The 22,186-nt window shown below is 46.3% G+C and overlaps 1 protein-coding gene across 5 annotated transcripts in view; it reads right to left on the bottom strand.

The window, feature by feature from the left end:
* Positions 1-8,199: 8,199 nt before the first annotated feature.
* ADAMTS9 (ADAM metallopeptidase with thrombospondin type 1 motif 9) overlaps positions 8,200-22,186 on the bottom strand; it is an 85,553-nt gene continuing 71,566 nt past the window's right edge. For 4 of the 5 annotated variants that reach the window (XM_075095766.1, XM_075095765.1, XM_075095764.1 and 1 more), the window contains 10 exons: positions 21,601-21,771; positions 20,105-20,299; positions 18,039-18,171; positions 17,698-17,792; positions 17,445-17,539; positions 17,217-17,350; positions 15,668-15,759; positions 13,591-13,695; positions 11,405-11,499; positions 8,200-11,074 (listed from right to left, as the gene is read on the bottom strand). In XM_075095766.1, the coding sequence (XP_074951867.1) occupies positions 11,410-11,499; positions 13,591-13,695; positions 15,668-15,759; positions 17,217-17,350; positions 17,445-17,539; positions 17,698-17,792; positions 18,039-18,171; positions 20,105-20,299; positions 21,601-21,771 (1,110 nt within the window). In that variant the 3' untranslated portion in view covers positions 8,200-11,074; positions 11,405-11,409. The remainder of the gene's footprint in view (positions 11,075-11,404; positions 11,500-13,590; positions 13,696-15,667; positions 15,760-17,216; positions 17,351-17,444; positions 17,540-17,697; positions 17,793-18,038; positions 18,172-20,104; positions 20,300-21,600; positions 21,772-22,186) is intronic. The other variant, XR_012661011.1, reaches the window with a different exon arrangement.

Below are 22,186 nucleotides of genomic sequence, written 5' to 3'. Positions count from 1 at the left end.
TCACTGACCTGAATGCTCCTCTTCTCTTTCCTCCCCCAGAAAAGCTGCCAAAGGTAAAGATCTCTCAGGAAATAAACTCCCACTCCCTTGTTCTCACCATGTTCAAGGGGGATGATGCACATATCCTGGCATGGCACAGCAACACAGCTCCAGCCCTACCTGTGCTACCACGAGAGGTGCTTTCAAAAGGGGTTCTGATATTTTTGTTTTTATAAACATGTAGATCTTCCTCTCAAGAGGAGACAGACTCAGCTTGGAGGTGGGGGGTGTCAGATACTGCTGTCAAATAGGCTCAGAAAAAGACACGTGGATAATGTATGCCAGACAGTTTGTCTGACAAATTATTGTTTCTGCTGTCACTTAAATTGTTCCGTACGTCATCTTCCCCTCCCATTTCTGTTTCAACCAAACCTGCCTAGAGATGACACTTATTCCAGTCATTCTCATGACTAAACCAGTTTAAAACCCAGTTTTCTCCATTCATGCACCATGAGAACGACCGTGTTCCCTTTTGAAGTTATGGATGGCCAAGAGGAGAGAAATGACAGAAATATTCTTCTTTTCCTGCTCCCTGTTGTACCTGATGTTACAGAAATAATTATGATTAAAATCAGAGAGCTCAGGGAAAGGTAAAATGCAGCTCCTGTGTTAGTTCCCACTGACTAGGTAGGTGGTGCAGGGGCTGAAGTAGGATCCGTGCAGGAAAGCAGCCCTGGATGCAGGGCAGGCACTGCCGTGGCCACAGTGTACCCAGGCTGCGTTAGATCCCATGGCTCAGAAGGTATGATCACAGGAGCATCTTAGTCCAACATACACATTGTGCTATGTCTGCTAGTCAGATAAATGCCCTTTCTCAAGCAAATTCAGTCTCAGGCAGCAGAAAGGGGAAAGAAGAAACGCAGAAGAGCTGTTCTGCTTGCCTGGTCCCAGTGTATGTGCCCAACCTCACAGGTCTGGTGAGTCCCACCTTAGAATCATAGAATCATTAAGGTTGGAAAAGACCTCCAGGATCAAGTCCAACCATCAGCCCAACTCTACCATGTCTCCCAAACCATGCCCTGGAGTGCCATGTCTACATGTTTTTTGAACACCTCCAGGGACGATGACTCCACCACCTCTCTGGGCAGCCTGTTCCAATGCCTGACCACTCTTTCAGTGAAGAAATCTTTCCTAATATCCAGTCTAAACCTCCCCTAATGCAGCTTTAGGCCATGCCTTGTAACATGCCCCACCACTGCACACGGAGGAAAGGAGATGCCATTAGGGGTCTGCTCTTCCGGGAACCTCCACCCCCTTTGGGACACCCCCTTGAGCAATAGCAGCAAAGTCACTTGTGCTCAAGCGCAGCAGGCAGTTCTTACCACCCAGGAGGAGCTGCAGGTCCACAGCAGTAGCTACAACCAGGGGATGGGAAATATGGGGACAACTTGTGCCTCCAGCTTTGGCCCAGCACTTCTGGATGGGAGTTAGCTGGCAGACACAACACTTCCATGTATGGAGCCAGGAAAATTTGCTAGTCTGTCCAGGAAAGTGCCCCCAGCTCCTTTATCCTGCAAACCATGTCTCATGTTAGGAAATGTCCTCCAGAATATCTGCAGAAAACTCTTAGCATCGCTCCATCATCTCTGGCACCCCTGTGCCTCCTACGGTCTTGCCCTGACTGTCAGCACCTGGGCAGCAGTACCAGCAATGGAAAACACTGGAGTAAGGCAGAATACGGCTCTCATTTTTTCTGCTGGAACCATACATTTCTCCCCTCTGCCATGCAAAGGTGAATTTGGCTGTTGCAACCCAAGTCAGTCCCCTTGTAGTTCCTCCTGCCAGCAGCCTGTGCAGGTGAATTACAACTCAACGTGAATCCTGTAGCCATCTAGTACCCTGCAGGTAATAAATGTCTGACTGTTACTAGGCAGTTATTGTCTGAAACCCTTCAACAACAAAAGGAGGACTTAAAAAATGCCTCTAAGTGCCACAGCTGCTGAAGGAGCGTGCTAGGGACCAGGCATCTATTTCACTGCGTGGTTCTTCCACCAAGCCTCCTCCTTCCTGGGTAAACATGCCCTCATGAGGGTCTCTTAGGAGGGAAACAATTCAGTGTTTCCGCTCATTTTGGCTTCAAGATTTGCAATTACTGCAGGCAGAAAAGGCTGTGCATAAACCCCAGTTTGAGGTGGGGATATGGAATTTCAATCTGTGCTGTGCATAACAGGAACCCAGGCCGGGATGAATCATGCTATGTTACTTCAGTTTTAAATTTTTTTTGCACTGCGTAGGTTTTTCTAGGGCATATTCCATCAGGCACATACCGGTCAAATTCACTTCGAACAGTTATTACACTCTTAGTCTGCGGTATACACACTTCAGCTGTCAGAAACAGTAACAAAGTGGGCTTAGCAACTTAACAAAACCCTTCCATCATTTCTGTAGATCGCCATACATTTTCCGAGTGCTCTTTATCACAGCCATTTGACTACTATTTTTTTCTTAGAGTTGTCAGTTCTGAGGTATTTTGATTAAAACCGCACTGAGTAATTTCACCTTTTTTCCTTCATCAATACAGTAATTTGTAAATATCCCAGGAATTTTTTTTTTGTTCTCCCACCCAGGAATGCAAGTGGCCATTATGTGCTCTCCAAGGTATCTCCAAATAACCCTTCTCCTTTTAACCTTAGGATTTTGTTGTGTTAGTTGCTAGGTAACTGAGTAAGATTTATAGCCATCTATTGTTAATTTTGAAGGCAGTCTTCAATTTCCCTGTAAATAGCATTTGGGAGTTGGAGTCCACACCAATGAAAACTTGCAGCCCAGTCCCACACGTGGAGAGGAGCACCTGCTATGAAACGTGGAGCCAAGCAGATACATAAAGCTTATCCCCCACAAAAAAAAGGGCCCAGCACCTCTCAAACCAGGCAGGCTGTGCACTGCCGGGTGCTGGAGGGACCCTGGGCTCCCCTGGCCTCTGCTGCCAGCACAGCAAAGTGTCGGTGCTGGGCTCCTGCTCCTCTTCCAGCCCCCTCTTTGTCCTTGCAGGCTGTTACTCTCTCCCTGAAATGACAGTGCTGCAGCTTTTTCCCAGAACTGGATTTCTTTGCTGTCAAGCTCAAGACTCCCCAGGCACAGCTCTACCTCACCTCTCTGAGGAGAGGTGGGTGGTAGATGGCCCTGGTTCATGCAGTCCCTTAATGCTTCTCAATTTGAGGCTAAACAAAGCAATCAAGTGGGCCTCTGCCAATTTGCACAAAACCTCCTTGCGCTATAGCAACAAGTAATTTTCTACTATCCCCCCCTCAATCCCTAGAGCTCTCTTGCAATCCAGCAGAATTATTTGCTTTACACTGTATATTCACACTCCTTCCATGCTACTTTTACTTTTCAGGACCATTCCTGAAGATGAGAAAAACCAAACCGATCTGGGGTAACTCACAGAAAGGCAAGTGTCAGCAGCCAAGGCAGGAGGTGAGCTGTCAGGAGTGAAGCCATCCTGCCCTTCTCTTGTGACAGCACTGGAAGCACCACAGATGTTGTCCAGTCCCCCACATTAATCATGCATTTGCCATCCTGCAGGTGAAAAGGTCCTTTTATTCTTCTTTTTAAAGCTGTTTGATTGTCTCTTCTCATTGAGGAAAAAGAAAATAGCCTTTTTCTTCCTGTTTCACAGGGTTGAAACCTGCTCATAAATAGGGGAGTGAGATACCTGACAAAAGCAGACTGCCAGTGGCTGTGGCAGGGCTGTAGCTCAAATCAGGCAGAAGTTAGGTACAAGCTCTAAGGGAAAATTCAGAAAACTCTGTCTGTGGTCCCTGAGATGCCAGAAATTGTTTCTCTTCTGGTCACCAATGCTGTCAGGTTTTACATTTGTGTGATTCTTTTACCCGCTGGAGACACTGGTTCTTTGGCCAAGGCAAACAGCCCAGGACATACCTGCCATCTAAAGCTTCTGATATTCCCAAGTTAAATGCTTCCATACATCTAGGCCCTTGAAAGGCCAAGGCCATTAGGGATGATCAAATGAGAAAATACCATTAGTGAAATCTCAATGCAAATCATATCTGGAAAGCTTCACATACCACTTGCACAATGTGGATGAAAGCTGATGAAGAAGAGAATATAATCAGATTATCTCAGGTGCCAAAGGAAGGCAGCCTCTCCTGGGGCGGGAATGCAGCTTTCAGGGGTTATTGCAGGTGAGATACGCACCAGCACAGAGCACACCCACTGCATTTTCCACATAGAGTGGGAGGAAGCTGTAGACGTTGACAGGAGCTGTTAGAAGGACTTTAGGAAACCCCACTCAATGCAATTCAGTCAGCAGAATTTAGGAATGTTGCTAAAAAAACTATCTAAAAGGCAGCATCTCTCCATTTGCCCCAATTGGATGAGGACAGCAGCTCAAGCAAGAGACAGCAGAGCGGTCTGCTCTAATGCCCTTGGCTGAGGTTTCCTTAGATCATCTGTGCCACCGATCCGGGTGGGTTGTCCCCAGAGACACCTGGGTTTGAAGAGATCTGGTATGCTCAGGGATCCCCTGGGAAGAGAGCAGTGAAGGAGAGAGGAAGACAGCAAAGTCTTTCAGCAGCTGAGCCCCAGCACAGACGGGAAGAAAGGCCACTGGCTTCTGCTCTCACCAGGCAAGGCTCAGACTCACCGTGTTATTCCCTGCTGCTGCCAAGAAGCAAACCTCCGTGGCAACTGCTGAACGACGCCTCCTTCCAGCAGCTTGGCCCACGCCATATGCGGTTTATTATTTCAGAGCTCAGTTATTTGCCGGTTCAGCTAATGCGGGTATGTTTTATCTGTAGCTGCGTTTTCTCAAGCAGGGCTGGATTGCCACCGGTGGGTGCGTGTTTGTTCTAGCTAAGCTCCGGCAATGTGCCAGCCTCAGGGGCAAGTGCACAGTTGTGTGCTCCCAACACCACAAATCTGGCCCCTGCTCCAAAAGGCTGGTCAAACCCGAGACCTGAAGTTGAGACAATTTCATCCGGGGAGCCCAAGCCATGCATGAGGCCAGAGCTCCAGCCCCTGGCAGCATCTGGTACCTGCTTGCATCCTTGGCTGCAGGCGGCTTCACTCACGCCTGCTGGGGGGATTACAGAGGCACGGGAGCAAATAAGCCCCCACTCACATTTGCCAGTCACTAAGTCCTTTACTGCAGGTCTGCCTGCACAGCAGCTAACCTGGACACGTTTGTTCTTGCCAGTTTGCAGGGAGCATCCCCAATTCCCTGCTACCGTGAGTAGGAGCAATTAAAGCATTTCACAGCAAATACTCCTTTCTGCGTGGGGGAAGGCAGGCAGTAAGCAGTGAATAGCTTCAGAGAAAGGTCAGCAAGCCAGCGAGGATGGATTAGTAAGGGACAATGCAGCGAAGACCTGATTAATTTAATTGCTCATCTGAAGTGTAGTCACAGATTAAAGCAGGATGAAGAAATTATAAGCATATGAATGGAGCCAAGTAATGATTTTAAGGGAGAAAATACTCAGAGCCCTGCCATCCCCCTGCACCCTCTGCCCTGCATACAAAGGGGTTTGTATTCAGCGATTACTCCAGACTTCTGGCTCTTGCCCTCGTGCTGTCTTCTCAGAAATGGAGACACGGACTACCAACAAATGTTTAAGTAGCTGCAGCTTGGTATCACTGCTGGCGGCTCAGTTTGAGCAGGAGCATTAAAGCTCGGCATGTGCCCGAGCCTGCGAGGAGATGCAATGTGGAACCCATCTGGGCTCTTACACGGCCAGCAGAACTGAAGTTTTGCTGGTGGAAAAGAATTGATGTGCGTGGCCTCAGCCTCTGCACTTTGTATCCAGCCACTGCCTTGAAGGACCTGAATCAGCTTTACAAAGGAGAAATGTATTTCTACCTTCCCTCCGCTTAAAATGGTACCTATATCAGATCTCCCTGTACTTACAGTCAACAGATCATGTCTCCAAATGCTTCAGAAGAAATATTTATAACCAGAGAGAGGCAGAAGTAATTTCATGGAAAATTTCACAGGTTTGTTGGTTTTTCTTTTTGTTTTCTTTTGCTTGTTTGTTTGTTTTGGGTTTTTTTTTTTGGTTGGTTGGGTGTTTTGTTTTGGTTTTTTTTTTTTATATTGGAACAAACAAACCAAAAAACCCCCAGGAAATAAAGTATAAAAAGCATATGCATTAGGTCAAAACACTATTCTCTTCTCATTTTGATTTTTCAAAAACTGTGCCTTATGTTTGGTAATATAAAATAGCTGAAAAATTAAGCCAACTTTGAAGTGGAAACCCAGACTCTTCTGTGAAGGCCAAAAATAACTTCATAGCATTCTTTGTCTTGCTGTTGCAAAGAGAGGTCAGAAACTTGTTAACTAAATCTGCTTCTGGAAGGCTACAATTCTGATTGCCTGGATTACTCCAGCGCAGGCAAAAATACTTGGAAAATACCAGAGTGAGGCCGACAAGCACCGCTTTTGGCCATTGACTCCTTCCTCCTGCACAATGCAAGCTGGAGAGCTGCCTCCAGGAATTTGCACTGCAAAGGACTCATCCCCTCCCACTAAATGACCAACAGCTACCAAGGTTAGTGACTTCTGGATGAACTCGAATGTATTTCTTAAAAAGATGTGATTTTATGAGGTCTCGATTTGAAGAGTTCAAGCGATGGGAGAATTTGCCACGTGGGCTGAGCTGCTTCAGCTGTTAATGACTCCTGGGTTTGGTTGAATTTCTGTGCCTTTGCCTGGTAGGTAGGAGAACTGCCTTGCCTCAGTGCTGCTCCCCTGGCAGAAATGCTTTCTCTAAGCCAGCTCTCAATTGTCTGTTTGAGGAGTCAGATTGGAAAAAGCCAACAGACCAGGTCTGGAAGTGCCTCAGTGGAAAATTGTCTTTCAAGCCCAGGCTGCCCTCCTTTGTGTTTTCTGCCTTTCCCCAGTTTTCAATTTGATTTTCAAAGCACGGCTATGCAGGAGAAGGTGGTTTTCTAGCAAATGTCCTGATTCAATATTAGCTCCTTGAGATGTGTATTTCCAACAGCCTTCAGTAAAATGCATTTTATTTTCCTATAGAGGAAAAAAATGCCCATTACTGGGGCAGAAGGGAACATTGAAGAGACGAAGCAATCACCTCTGTCTCTGGAGCAATTAGTCCCGATAGGCCATAAAACAAGGCTGAAGAAAGGTGCTGTAATTTTCATAGAGTAACTGGACCTAAGCATCAAAAGTGTTAAAATGATACTTTCATTGTATAGGGCTGGAAGGTTAAATATGATTCAGGGGCTGTGCACAGACTCCCTGTTGGCCTAATTCCACAGCAGCCCACATTTAAAGCTTTTGTAATAATTTATTAATGGTAAATGGTGGAAAAGAAAGACACCTTTAAGACACTGGTCTTTTAAACTAAGACTCAAGGTTCTGAAATAGCACATGTTCTGTTTTCTGCATTTAACAGCATTTTAGGCAGCATGAGGAAGGTATCGTCTCTCCTTTTGGATTAAAAACATAGAAACTGAAAAAGGCTGGAGCTGCCAGCTCTAAGAGATCTGCTGCATTTTCTGAGACAAAGCAAGAGGAACATACAGAGGACAGAAAAAATGCATCTTCTTCACTCTTACCTGTAGCCTCTGGGGCAGAGGCGATGTAAGACTCTGGCTACAGTTTGCCACTTGGTTGCACTCCTGGGAGCTGGTCCCCATGTTTGCTTCCTTTTAACCCAAATTTCTTCTACCTGAATTTTCTTGTATATTTGATACTATTTTTTCAAACTTCAGAAAGTTGATTTTATTTTTTTTTGCAGGTATCTCTAAATAGCACTGCCAGTGGTGTGGACCTGGTCCAGTATCCCAGCTCATCCTTCAAAAACATTTGCAAAATGAACCATTTGGCTCCCTTATCGTTCCATGGCAAGGGACGTCCCTGTTGCGTGGCTGGCGGTGCCAGCTGGTCACCAGGCACCTCCGAGTAGCACACAGGGCACCTCTGAGATACGCTCGTGTACGTTCTGTACCTCAGGCCATTCTTCCTCTGGACTGAAATTGGGAAGCATCAGTCCATCCGACCAGCAGGGCATGGAGTGGATGGCTGTGGCCGTTCTCCAGGATGGTCCCTGGACCACAGGCTCCAACACGAGCATGGGGCAGGGCTCCATATAAACAACATTACTGCCTTCCCTCATTCCTTTTGCATGTGACAATCAAACAAGGAACCCAAAGCTTGGAAATAAACACCAGCACAGGAAGGAATGTTTACCATTCAATGTATTATTCCCTTGTGTACAAAGTATTTTGCCTCTATAATAGCACACAGGTATTGAAATACGATGGCAAATGCAGAAAGACCATACAGACATGTCTTATGGGTCTTTTCATTTCCTTTTGAGTATAAGCAGAAAGAAAAGAAACATTGTACAGGAAAGTGCTTGCAAAAAAACCCCAGTTTGTAGAAAAATAATGGCATTGATATACAAAACCCAGAGTTGTTGCTGAACAAGAAATGTCTAATGTCTCTGGTCCTCAAAGTCTGTTCCTATTTAATGAAGCCCATTAATGAACCACAGGATCAGTGCTCTATCATTTTTTTCCCTTATAGTTTATTTCATATTTTTTTAGGTTTCCCTTGCTCTGTTAATAGCTGCTATGAAATTATACGTTGAAACAAATGTGTACAGGTCAAAATAATATTTCTTTTTATAAATAGCCATTCACTTCATTAGAGAAAATATAATAAGCCTGTACTTTCTAAGCACCACTGTTTCTTTCTAAAGTTCATAGTGCAATTTTCCCTTTTCCCCTACAGAAGTTATACATAAGCAAATATCATTTAAAAAAATCACTATTCCATTACTACTCCTTTCCCCTTTCCTTTTTTCCTCTTTCTCTTTCTCTTTCCCTTTTCCCTTTCCCTTTTTCCCTTTTCTTTTCTTTCACCTTTGAAATGGTATTTTTGGCATTTTTTTCAGAAAGGTAGAATTTGTTATTGTTATGCATAGACATACAACATAGGTGAAAAATTAGTCTTCTAAGATATGATTGTATCTACTTATGCGCTATTAAGCCAAAACACCCAAATTACGGGTACGAGTCTCATTCTTTCCTCTAAGTCTGAATATTAATAAGAGCAACAGAGGCACACACAGAATAATAGAGCACCAGTTCTTTAGCTGCTGGACTGTAAGACAGCCCTGCTTGCCTGTCTCCCAGCTGATGTGAATGTGTCGATCCCCGACTGTCAGGCTGACAGCTTTCACTCTGAAGGCCGAACACAGCCCGGTTCACGCATGGGTTATGAATCCAGGGATCAGATCATTTATCACTATTGATCTGACTGTTTTGTAACAGACTAATTATACATCCTTCGGGGAGCTCTGCAAAACACTCATACAAGATCCCAAGGCTCGGTTTGTTAACTATGTGCATCCAAAATTGCAAGTAGCAGAGAAGTAGTTACTTTTACTGAAGTAGCAGAGAAACCTCTTTAGTTTTCCAAACTGCTGGTCATTTTGTGCTGAAAAGCTTTCTTTCCGTGTACTTTGTGCTCCTGGCTGCCCTGACACATAAGGCGATGGGGCAGCATCTTCCTATCGCTAAGTAAAATTGTGGGGAGAGAGAGAGAGAAGGGACATAGTCACAGACTACAAAAATAATCTGGTCACATCACCCCCGTTCAACGTGCTACGAAGCTCTGTGAAAACGTGGCATGCCGCAAGCAGCGGGCTATGTACAGGCGGGAGCCACCGCACAGCCGCGTTCTGCGCCTATGGGAGCTGTCTCCTCAATTTAAGACAAAAAAAAGCCAGCGCTAAAGGTCTGGTTGTACACGGGATGGCTGAGAGGCAAGAAGCGCAGATGCCTTACCAGGAAGATCTGAAGCAACACAGAAGTAGGCGTAAAGCAGCCTGTTTTTGAAGGGGGGGGCAGAGTTATCTGTAAGTACAGAGTGATCTTGTTGAAACGAGGCAGAGCCGGTGCTGAAGCCATCCTTTGCAGATGGTCCGTGAGTGAGTAGGAAGCCAGGGGAATGCTGCAGGTGCCTGCAATGGAGTCCCCCAGCCAAAACGAAGGGGCGGCTTGGCTGGGTGTGCTGTCCCCCAACCCCTGCTACAGACCCCATGGTCCTTACCGGCCCTGCGGCGGGATAACACGGCAGGGATGATTTTGGCTTCACATTAGGATTTTGTGACAACGTCCATAAGAAACTGCAGCACTTCTCAGCACACAGCCCAGGGAAACATATGGCCTGATCAGCCTGTCTGGGATATGTTATACCCCGCTTCCAGATGGAGCCAGGAAGCACAGTGGCACATGCAATTAGGAGACAAATATATGTTTTTTTAAAAAGCGAGTTCACTTCAGAGCCCTATGAAAAAGGAGCTTGAGCTGAAGACCCATCTGCAGGAATTTTCCTAAACCTGGGGTAGATCTTAATTTATTTGAATCGCCTGAAAATTTTTTCTGCCTTCTTCCTTTTTTCACTGATAAAGGCACTGGATTAACTAAAACTACAGAGCATTAATAAATATCCTGTTAGCACCAAACCAGTGCTTTTAGCACTGGCCACAGAGGTCATGTGAAATTCAAAACATACCTAAAAGATAAAGATTGCTAATGCAACTAGCACTGTATTCATTGTCATGTTTTCCTTGAGTGCTGTCGGCCTAATCCCTAAAAATAAAATTTAAGCACATCTTGTGTATTTTCCTTACATAAAGACAGATTGAAATGCCAAAAATACCCCTATGCAGATTGTGTAGCACCATAGAGGGCCAAAGCAGCCTGTAACTGAAGGAAAATTATTGATTGAAAGTAAACAACTGAATACAGTGACAATAAAGTATCACTTGTCATAATGCTACATATAATGTAGAGTACGCAAAATGCAGTGGTTTGACTGCAGGATTTAACAATAAAAAATAAAAATAGTAAAAGCAGCCTTAATATAATGATTTTACGTACAAAAATATTAAATCAAAATAAATAATTCCAAACATAAATATTATACTGTACATTAAGAATATGCAATCTATATACACCCATGAACAGATAAAAAAGTGGAAGGCAGAGGTATTGCATCGCTATCCTTCATCCGTCTCATCTCTGCTGGCTGCTGTCAGAGAACCTGGAAAATACAGACAAGGGGCCCATTAGAGTCAGATCATCATCTTTGCCACTGAAACCTGTAACTAAAGACATCAGCATAAGAACGGAGCCAAAGCAGGAGCCAGCGAGGTGGGAAGTGCGTTTCCAGTCGACAGTGTTACACTCGCAAGTGTTACTGGGGGAAGCAAGGACTGGGAGCACTGGATCCCATCACTCCCTGGAAGCTGCTGGGGTGGGTGGCCGTCACCGATGCACTCGACAAGAGTGTTTTTGTAAGTGTGGCCTGATCTGCTCCTTCAGGATGTTTTCAGGAAGATTTCTCTTCGTGCAGAAGCAGCTGGGAACTCACCATCGCTATAACACCTGAACATCGAGGCCTGTTCCAGACGATGGAGTACATTTCCCACAGTAACCGCCACATTTTCCTACTACTTTGGTACCATCCTGCAGGCAAAAACAGAAATAACATCTCACGTAAGCGCTCAGGAACTCCATGCTGTGAAAGGGCCAGATCTGGGTTATTCTAGCCAGGATTTTAATAGAAAGTGTCTTGGAAGGAAAACAAATTATGCTAAATCAATCTACAAAATCACCATTATATTTAAATATATGCAAATATAATTCCCTTCGGTGCTACCAGGTCAGACGGTGAACACAAATAAGAAAGGGTAGTTTTGATTTATTACAGTGAGAGGTGCCCAAGGAGAAGGCCATTTGGAGGGATATCTCAAGGGTATCTGCTTTCTCCAATTTGCCCCAGAGTAAATAAATGTAATGAGTGGAAAACTTGGATCATGCAAGAGCAAAACCACATCTAGACAACAACAGCACCTCAGCTGTGTCTGCGCATGTGAAGGGCACAGGAAGGATATTTGCAGACAATACCAACAAACATCCGTTTGGAAGGGAAAGGCCTGGAGTGGCTCCTGAGCCAAGATGAGAGGGAAAGAGATGGGGTGAGGCTATGCCACTTGCTAAGGTGCCGTTCCCCCTCCGCTCTGCTTTTCCATAGCCAGAATAGAAAAGGAAGAGGCAGAGCGATCCTGGGGTTGGCCTGGTCTCCAGGAGAGCCCCAGCAAGCGTGGTGCAACTCCAGTCTTGAGACAGATTAATACCTCCATCTGGCCTTCTTTATCCCACCTCTGCAGAGTCTTTTGCCTCTTGATCATTTCAACGGACAGACAGTCCTTGAGGGGAATTCAACCCTCAATTACCAGAAAATTGGACTTAAGTGCAGGACAAGGTAGCACAAAGCATTTATTTTTAAACGAGCTCCATCCTGCCCTTGACACTATTGATCTGTGATTGCAGCAGCCTGCTATCTTCTCTTCTCACTATGCTTTTCTTTCTTCTGTTCCTGTGGGCAATTACACCCCTGGAACAGCACTGACAGATGCCACTGGGTGATGGAGGTAAGAGTTGTCTCTCAGACTGCCCATCCCTTAAAGTTTGTTCTAATTCTGCCAGCCTTGATTGTGGCTGCTCTCTGCAAGCCCAAAGTCAACTGCCCAGGCTTCTCCTTTTGGAAGGGGAGAAGAATAGCAAAGCACCTGCCAGAACTAATACAAAGGGTCTGTGCTGTCTGCTACCTGTATGGGAGGATACTTTGCTGCAGCATTGCTGGACAGTAGTATTTAATTCTCCTTTAAGAGCCCTCCAGCACTGATGAGGCTCATGGGCTCAAGGGGCTCTCCAGAGCTAGGGAGATTGAAAGCAGCATATTTTGCAAATTGCTTTGGTTAAATGATTATGGTGACCTCCTTAGGAGAGTTTTAACAGGGGCAATCGGGATGACTCACATGAAGTAACAGACAAAAAATTGATCCCGGGTTTCTCCAATTTCAGAACATAACACAGGAGCAAATATGTGAAGGCACACAGTGGCAGAGGGGTTAATGGGCAGGCAAATTAAGCTGTACAAGTCCAAATTTGGCTGTGGAGTGATTCTGAAGGCCTGCCTGGCTTACCTGGAGGCCTCAGGGTCAGCAGAGCCATGGGCAGCTGCAGGGGACAGTGCCCCGGCGTGCAGCATGCTGTGGGGCAGCCCCAGCCCCCTGGAGCCTGGCTGACTCTCCCAAGCAGATAAACCCAGGCCAGCCCATTGGGAAGGTTCACATCTTCCACACTTTATTAGCAACATTTTGGGAACAATTCCTACTCAGGGCACTTGACTGACACCCAGACCCTTTCCAGCAGGTCAAGCCCCACTCTGCGGTCCTGACCCTGGTCCTTCCTGCCGTGTGATGCATGCTCCGTGCCGGACATCTCAGACAACTAATTTAGGATACGTCTGCCCCACAGCACTCAGTGTTTTCAGCTTCACAGTTAAGCAGGCTCACTATTTAATTGTAATAACTCAAATCAAGTTAAACCCGCCAGGACCCCCCCACCTCACACACAATTATGGGCAATACTTCATTTCTTATGGCAGAGGTTAGATTTTCATTAGTCTCTACATGGAAGATGCTGCTGTGAAAGAAAACAATTAGAAACTTCTCATGACGGGGTACAACCATAATTAAAATTACAACTTACTGGGGATTTTTGAATTTCCGACACTGCGTAATTCCCTTGTGAGAGCCACTTTGCTGTTCCCGTTAAGGACAGGCCTGTCCCATACAGGTCTATGCTGAAGCGACCCTATAAAACAAGCAGACGAGCCTGGTTATCCTGAAATGCTGTGCTTTTTCCATGGTATCACTTTTCTACCAGGATCTTTCCAGCAATGTTTTAAATTTTTTCCTTTGCTCTGACAGTGATTAGCACATATTGTACAAATCACAGCATGTCTTGGATTAAGAATTTTCTTCTTGTTGGTGGCTGCAGGGAATGAGGTCTTGGTTTTTCACTGCTTTTTCTCGGTTTTGCACTGCTTTTTCACAGTTTGCCGGCTGAGGGCATTCTTGGCTTTTCCATGGTAAGCTGCGGAGCCTGACGTGATCCAGCAGCTGACTGGAGAGGTACCCCAGGGATGCGCTGCAGCTTCTCTCGCTGCTCCCTCCTCAACTGGAGAGGGCACACTTGTCCTTGTTTTCCATATTTTTCACTGGGCTTTTTTCCCCCCCCCGACTTCAGTAAAATCAAAACTCTTCCATTCATTTATTTCTTAAAAATGTCCTTCACTTCATTCCACCCTGTCTCAAAATGCACAAAACCTGTGGAAAATTAAGGGCTATGTCTGCTTCCAACACAGATTCCCCTAGCCTTCCTCTTACCCCACGGCAGACCCTAGCCCTGCCTGTTTCAGGACCCAAGGAGGGGTGGATCCTGTGGCCACATCCCCAGGCTGACCGCAGCCCAGCACAGCCATGCAGTACCAGATGGCTGTTTAGCTTTGCTCCCTGCACTTGCTGCCTTGGGAATGTTGATTTTCTGCAAGGCGCAAACTGTCTGGGTCAGGTGGATGGATATTAACATTCATAAGCCTTCCCGAGGTAAGAAGTCCATCCCTAAGCTGCTGAGCTGTGCAGAAAGGTGTCAGCTCTGAAAGTAGGGAGGGAAGGAGATGGAGAGGTTTGCCCTCTGCCATCTGTTGCTGCAGCTCCCTACTTAATGCCCTTTGAAAATCTGGTCTACCCAATACCTTGGACTATCCAAACATACCACTTATCATCTGTTCCCCACCTCCACAAAAACTAGGTGTGCTAGAGACATGGAGCAAGCCACCTGTAGCAGAGTGTTAATTAGCCTCCTAAAGACTTTCAAGAAAGCATATTTCTTCAAAGTGACTGGGCTAGGCATCCTACATCGTCTCCTGAAGCTAATGAGGATGTGACTTAGCCTGTGCCCAGGTCTGTGCTTTTGTGGCTGGGCACCTTGCAGTGCTGAGACAGGCTGGATTTGCCCTGATACACAGGCACTGCCTTCATTTTGTCAGTGTTTTCCCAGCCCCAAAGTGGAGTGAGTGATGGTCCCAGTGGGCTCCTGTGAATATAAGCAGCAGGGTGTGGGGATGGTGGGAAAGTGGCTGGCAGGTACCATTTCAGTCTCTGAATGATGGAGTCCATTGGTCCAGCAGCAGAAACCCATCCTGTTCCTCCCCTGCAAATGCCCTCTCCTTCTCAGGCATCTTGCCCCTGAGCTGGCTTGGCAGGAGCCCTGCTGCCTGTCTGCTGCCTTCTCCACCCAGAGGGGTTATATCTCACCCACCTTCCTGCTCCCCTGCAAACAGCAGTTTCAGCAGATATGAGACTGTGGAATGCAGAGGCAGGGTCCCAGGGCATCCCAATGGCCTGATTCACTACTGCTCTCCCTGCCCAGCATTTGCACCAAGCCCTACCTCTTACTACACATGGAAAGCCCAGTTCTTCTCCCATAGCTTATTTCTTCTTCCTTTTCTCCTTTACTGTTGACTGTTTGAGCACCCATGGGGGACTGCGGGAGCCCTGGGGAACATTCTTAGCCAGTCCCAATGCTGGTCTGATAATATCCTGATGTTTTCCCATATAGAAAATGGAGAGTGCTTTCCACACAGACAAAGGGAAAAGTTTCCAATCACTGAGATGAGAATGTGACACTCACTGGTGTTGGGCTGATGCGATCAGCAGTAATTAATAGAGGGCCTGAACAAAATAAATGGCAGCAGTTCTTATGAAATGCTATTGTCAAATACCTGTGGACATTTGGCCGCACTGTAGCAGTCCCCAGCAGTGGCATAAGGAACAGGTCGTCCATCATGTGTCCGTGCAAACTGTAAATCAGTCGCTGTGAAGAATAGTTGGTGAATAACATGGAAAGAAAGATGCAGAGAGAGAGACAAAATAAATGTAAACATGCTCCTTCCTAATGTTTAAATTCACTAAAGCTGGTTTCATACATTAATCTTGAGAGTCAAGACTGCTGGATTTTTAATACTAAATCCCCCAGTTCACCCCACATGTGACACGCAGCATGTGAGCGCTGAATTTAACAGGACACTTACACGCTCAACATTCACAGCTCACTTTAACTACATTGGCGATTTAGGGCCTAGGTATCAATAACACCAAAACTCGAACCCATGACTTGGGTTTTATTTCTCTATCAGAAAATTCCCCACTTTCAAGGAGCCCATGGAACCTCCTAAATCTCCCTTTTAAACAAAGGCAAGCAACTATCTCTGTGCTCTTCTGGCTGCCCCAGCCCAGAGGTCGGGGTTTCAAAGGAAATTGGGGTATTTTGCTCTGGAGGTATCTGAAGTAATCGAGACTCATTTAGATGGGGATGTGAGATAGCTCCTGCCTGACAGAGGTAGGTGCCCAGCTCCTTTTGAAATTCAAAGGAAGCTGGTATCAAATTCCCTGAGGGTGGTTCCTTTCAGATCTTTACCTAGGAGCTTTTACAGACTATTAGTAGCTTTTTACAGATTGATAGACTGGGAGGTCTCATGGCTTGGAAATTAAGTGATGAAAAAACCTTATCAGATAAAGAGTCATTTTACAAGGAAGGATTTTGATTTGCTAAAAAATCTCTGCTATTTACTGAATGAACCCCCAACAACATGCTGTATTTCTAAAACATTTGCTGGAAACTGATAGCATCCCTGGAGTTAGGGGGACTGAAACCATAACCCTATGGGATGCTGGGGGCTCTCCAATGGCAGGACTGGTCCCAGCTCCCATGAATGACAAGAGAGTCCCCTCCTCCCCTACAAATCCACGGCCCCAGCTCCATCAATCTCAACACAAGTTATTCCTCCATGGTCTGGCTCTGCCAAAAGCCACCTCCACCCTGGCCCGGCAGGAGCAGCATCCCTATCCCAGTGGAGTCCCCTGCACTGGGATCTCCTGACACGGCTGTGTGTAAAATGGGGGGCCAGCTCCATCCTGGTTAAGCTTTCTGCCTGAGCCTAGTCTGAAAATAGGAGACCAAATGAAATAAAATTCTTCAAAAAATACTCTGGCCTGCCAGGAGCACACAAATATTCATTCTGTATAGCAGATGCACCAGCGACTCTCTTAATACTTTCCAGTATTACAGATAAATAGTATGAGCATCTCTGATACACTGGAGATGCAGTCTCTAAGTGTAAAGCAGCAAATAGGTAACCAAGTTTAAAAGCAGCTTTTAACAGGAATGCTCAGGAATATTGCCCACTAGAGTACTACTGCTTGTTTGTAGTGACAGCTATATTTGTGTAAAAAACATTTTTCTTTTAATGGCAAGGCCCTGTTTTTACTCACTTATTATTTGCATAGTGTTCAGGTCCAGCCTTACTTTGCTGAAGGTGGAAAACCCAGCTGCTGTGTAATCTTTCCTACACTGGCAGTCTTCTCGTCTGCTCCCGTTATATGGACATTCAGTCGGGTTATGCAATCTAAATCAAAAGAAAACCCTTTCTACTCATGACCGGAAAATATTGCCATGGAAAACAAAAATATTGTGAAGTTCAGGATTAAGGGATTTCTTACCTGTATCCATACACTTCTGAAAAATTCTCTGCATCCCCATTTACGAGGGTCACATACTCCTTTGGGCTGTCAGTCTGCATCCCGGAGCAAAACACCTGAGAGAAAGAAGCCAGAATTTTGTCAGGTATCATGTGCAAAGGGATGGCCAAGAAAACCAAAGGTAGAAAATCCAGGAGTGGAAGTGAAAAGCACATGCAGGGTCCTCTTCACCTTTGGGAAATGCATTAACTATCAATACGTTGCTGAAATGCACCTTTAAGAGCTTTCCTTTGACCTGAAGGAAGTATTCGCCATCTTCAGTGACACCATTGAGATTTTTAACATCTTTGCAGCTCCTGGGTAATTCACCTGAAACAAAACAGAGATACTTGTAGTCACTGAGCAACTATACATCAAAATTTCTTTTGTAACACTTGTGTGGCATCCAAAGCATCAAAACACCTTGTTGATTTTTAAGAGGTCTCCCTGAAGTGCCTTAGTGCTTAGCTGAATGGCTCCCAATGCCTGGAAACACTGCACATCTCTAGGAGTTTGGTGGGAACAGATGCTCAAGCCACGAGAAAGGCAAAGGAAGGTGCAAATCCACAGACTTACAGTCATGGACGTTGTGGCATGTCCTCCTCTCTTCAGGTTTCAGATCTACATGGCACAAGCTGCTGATCTGGTCATCGTTTGTCAAACATTGCACCGACCGGTGCATGACTCCAACTCCACAGGTGACGGAGCACTGCAAGACAGAAGACAGAGATTTGTATTTATCTCAAGGGTTTCTGGGCTCCAGAAGAGCAGAGACAGCCTGTTTCCCTTGTGTCAAGACACAGCAGGAAAGGCCCCAATCCTGCAAAGTGTTCAAGCACAGGCTTAATTTTAATCAGACAAGTAATCTCTTTTATTATTAATCCCTTCATTATTATCGTCATCACTAATTATTTCAAGAAGACTACTGAACTTTGCTTAGCGTTTAAACACTTTACAGGATGAGGCAGTATTGGAAAAGGTGAACCATATGCTCATGTGAAATTGTTTATTTTTCACACTAAAAAGGTTGTACAAGAAAGAAACGTTCACTGGAAGGCCTGAATGGCAGAAAACCCCTCCTGGTGTCTGGGAGGCATTGCTTGGGACTCAGAGGGGCCTCTGAACAAACATGACATGGTTTGTTGTTTTCTATCCAAATTGCACCAAAAAACCCACAGCCTCCAAACCCTCTCTCCCCCCTCACCCTCTGGAAAAATGGCTAAATCTGTGCAAACACTGGGTCATGCTCAAACAGGCCAAATCAAGGGTGATCTTAAGGCTAAAACTACACACATTACTGGAGCTACTGAGCAGCAGCTTGTCTGCACTGGCTGCTGCTAAGCACAGGTGATGGGAGGTGGGAGCATCTTGCTCCCCCTCCACAACTTGTTCTTTCAGTACTTGAGAAATGAAGATCACTCTTCCTACAGGCACCAGGTTAGGCTGCCAAGAATATGATGCTGCTCATCTATTTAGAAATTATTAGCCTAAAGGAGCACACCATAAAGTAGATATCTTCAAGGGCTCATGGTATTCACAACTTGGCATTTACTCTTTATCAGGTCTAAATCCACAAAATTTAGCTAAGGAGCTGAGCAGGACTCTTGTTGTCCATCAAGGGTGATGGTATTTTACATTAAATCCCTTTGAAAATCAGAGAAGGGTCGTGGCACTTGGTAGTCATTGGGATGTTCAGCACCCCAAAGTGAGGAGAAAGATCTTGCTCTCTGAAATGGACACTCTTCACAATGAAGTTGTATTAATGAGTTGGACATTTTGCACTAAAATTCTGGGGGAAAAGACCAATTAATTGAGGCTGAGCTCTTTGCTGTTAATTCCTCTGCCTTGACTTGCAGAGTAGATCTGAAGCAGAATGAACTTAGGTTTCAAACAGCTCTACCATTTACCGCGACAACTTCTACTACATTTTGCTTGACTTGACCCTCGTTGCCTTGTAAAGGTTTGACAAATTCCTACAAATGCCTGAGCTGGGTTAATAAATCAAATTTATGGGCGAAACACCACATTTCAAAGAATATCAGAAGCCCAAAGACGTGAAATGTTATCACCTTAACTAAAATTTGATCTTGTAGTTCAGGCCCCAGAAGAGGCTCAACATAAATAACTTTAGCAGAAAGGCTAAGTTCTTTCCCCTGCCCTGTCCCAGCATTGGGAAGGAGCGGGGAGAAAGATAAATCCTTTTAAGGCTCAAACTACCAGTGTTTTTTGCCTTTTGGTGATTCCCAAGTCTTGCTCATACACATGGCCAAGCAAGATCCACCCCAGCAGCTGTCAGCTATCCATTGATCCCTCTAGCACAAGGCTTTCAAACCCTTGTTTTCTGGCAGTGACCCTACTTTCTGACTAAGCATTCAGCATGACCATCAACAGTGCCACAAATTTTAGCTACATCCAAATTTTTATAGAGATCATGACTCTGCTTGTGGCTGCTGGGACTCCCCCATATGAGGGGGTTCCATCTGGAGCATGGAGCCCTACACGCACTGGGGCTGCTGCTCCACGAGGGTATTAATTGGATTAATTTATGCAGTTTTTAAAGATTCCCCGGCCAAACCTTCAAGCTGTGTCCCCTTTATTCCATTTTTTTTTGTTGTTAAAAAAAAGAAGTTTGCCAAACTTACGCTTCCCCAGTTGCCAACGCGCCAGGACGCCGAGACAGGACACTCCCCAAGGTAGCAGGGCTGGATGTTGGGTGGCTGTGTGCCTGGGCAGTTGACCGTGTTCTGGTACCCGTACTCATAGTGGTCCTTCCCGGTGTAAATCTCGCTGCAGGACACCAGGCGCTGCCTGTATCCCTTCCCACACGTGACGGAGCACTGCAGACAGAGGAGGTGCCTGTTAGCACCGCACGCTTTGGGAAGATTGGCCGAAATGGGGAGGAAAAGCAGTCTTGCCAGCTTTTAACACTGTGAGCTATTCTGAGGGATCACTAGTAACTATTTAAGCCAGCCACAAGTATTGTGAGTGGCTACAAGTGGGCTGGTGCCTGACACTGCCTTTGAGCACCCAATTCCCCCCTCTGCTCCTCCTACAGTTGCTTCAGGACCCCCTATTCCAGATTGACTCCTGGGCACAAGTTATCTCTCCCCAAGGGTGAAGAAACAAGCAGAAGATCCTTGGTAACTCAGAAATGCCTCTGCTATTTGTGTTTTCTTTTTTTTTTTTTTCCATGGCAGGCACAGAGAAAGAAAATGGTCAAGATTGACCCTGAATTGATCAGTGCTCCCAGAGGGTCACAGGCAGTGGGAGCAGGTACAGGGTGTCTGGGCAAGAGGTGGCCAGGTCTCCAGCCTCACAGGCACCCTAATATTTCTCTTTGGAAACTACCCAGGAGACCAGGCTGCTCCGAGAACTTCTCATCTTTCCACATTTCTCTCTCCTGTGCTATCTTGGGTGGCTTGTATCTCCTCCCCCTCAGTCCCAGCATGTTTTCTTTTCTCCCTTTTCTTGTTCTTTCTTTTTAATCAGTGCTGTGTCAGCACCTGCCTTGTCATTTCCCACTGCTGCTCCTCCAAGTAGAAAGTAATCCTTCACTAGCTGAAGGAAACAGGCTGAGATTAGCCCAGGGTCCTCCCGCATGCAGCGCTTGCTGCCAGCCATGAGGGCAAACCTGCTGCCTTCGCTCACGCCGGGTCCTCGCTCCTGCCAAAGAGGGCACCGAGGAAGGATGGGTCCCTGCAGTCACATCCAGGCTCACCTTTCCCCCAGGATGCTCACCCGGACACTTGCACAACACTCGGGGCCCCAGAGCCCCCCGGGAGGGGATGGCAATAAAACCAAAAAAGTAAGTGAAATAAAATGGCACAAAACCAAAGAGGATGTCTGCTAGATACAATGTGCTTTGGACGAAAATTGTCTCTGATATTAGCTAGGACTCTGAGCATGCTGGCATTTACTCTTTAATATCCTGGTCTTCTCCCACAGCCCTGCTCCTTTCTCTCCAGCAGAGAAACACAGAAACAAACTAAAAAATAATAATTAAACCACACAGTACTGCCCTGCCACTGTTGATTTGGGTTGCAATATCTCAGCGAGGCTGGCGGCGAGAGGAGGAGAGCGTGGCCCGGTGCCGAGTGGCGCAGTGCGGCCAGGTCCCCGTGTGGGGATGGGGACTCACCTCCGACCACTCCCCGGTGATCCAGATGTACTCGCAGGGCGGCAGCCCGCAGCTCTCGATTTCAGGGGGGCGTTTGCTGGCGTCGCAGTAGCCGCTGTTCTGCACTCGCTTATTCTCATCCACGCAGACCACCTTGCGGTACCGGGATGCCTCCCCGCACGTCTTCATGCACTGTTTGCAAGAAACATTGGCTCATGTAGTCCATGAAGGACTTCAGCAAATTAATCTGCATCTGCAAAGGGAGCAGGCCCTCCTCCCAGCAGCCTGAGTGAACTGATGGCTCTGTGTCCCATGTTGGCATCTCATTGCTATCACCTGGGGGCAAATTTAAGACCAGGGCCCTGCTCTGCCAGGCGCTGTGGGAGCATCCAGTGACAAACTGCTCCCATCCTCTGGAGGTACCAAGCCAGATTGCAGGCACAGGGAGAGACGAGAAACTGAGGCAGCAGGTATTGGGATGGGGTGGATGTGGGGTCCAGCTGTGGTGAGATCAAAAGATACAGGGGTGGGCATGCTGGGTCAGGAGGTGGGGCAAGGGGGAAAGAAAAGGCCTAACCCCCATAATTTCAGCCCCCAGTAAATACAG

Source organism: Phalacrocorax aristotelis, chromosome 6 (genome assembly GCF_949628215.1).
Source record: "Phalacrocorax aristotelis chromosome 6, bGulAri2.1, whole genome shotgun sequence".
Classification (NCBI taxonomy): Eukaryota; Metazoa; Chordata; class Aves; order Suliformes; family Phalacrocoracidae; genus Phalacrocorax; species Phalacrocorax aristotelis.
This window is presented reverse-complemented; position numbering and strand designations above follow the sequence as displayed.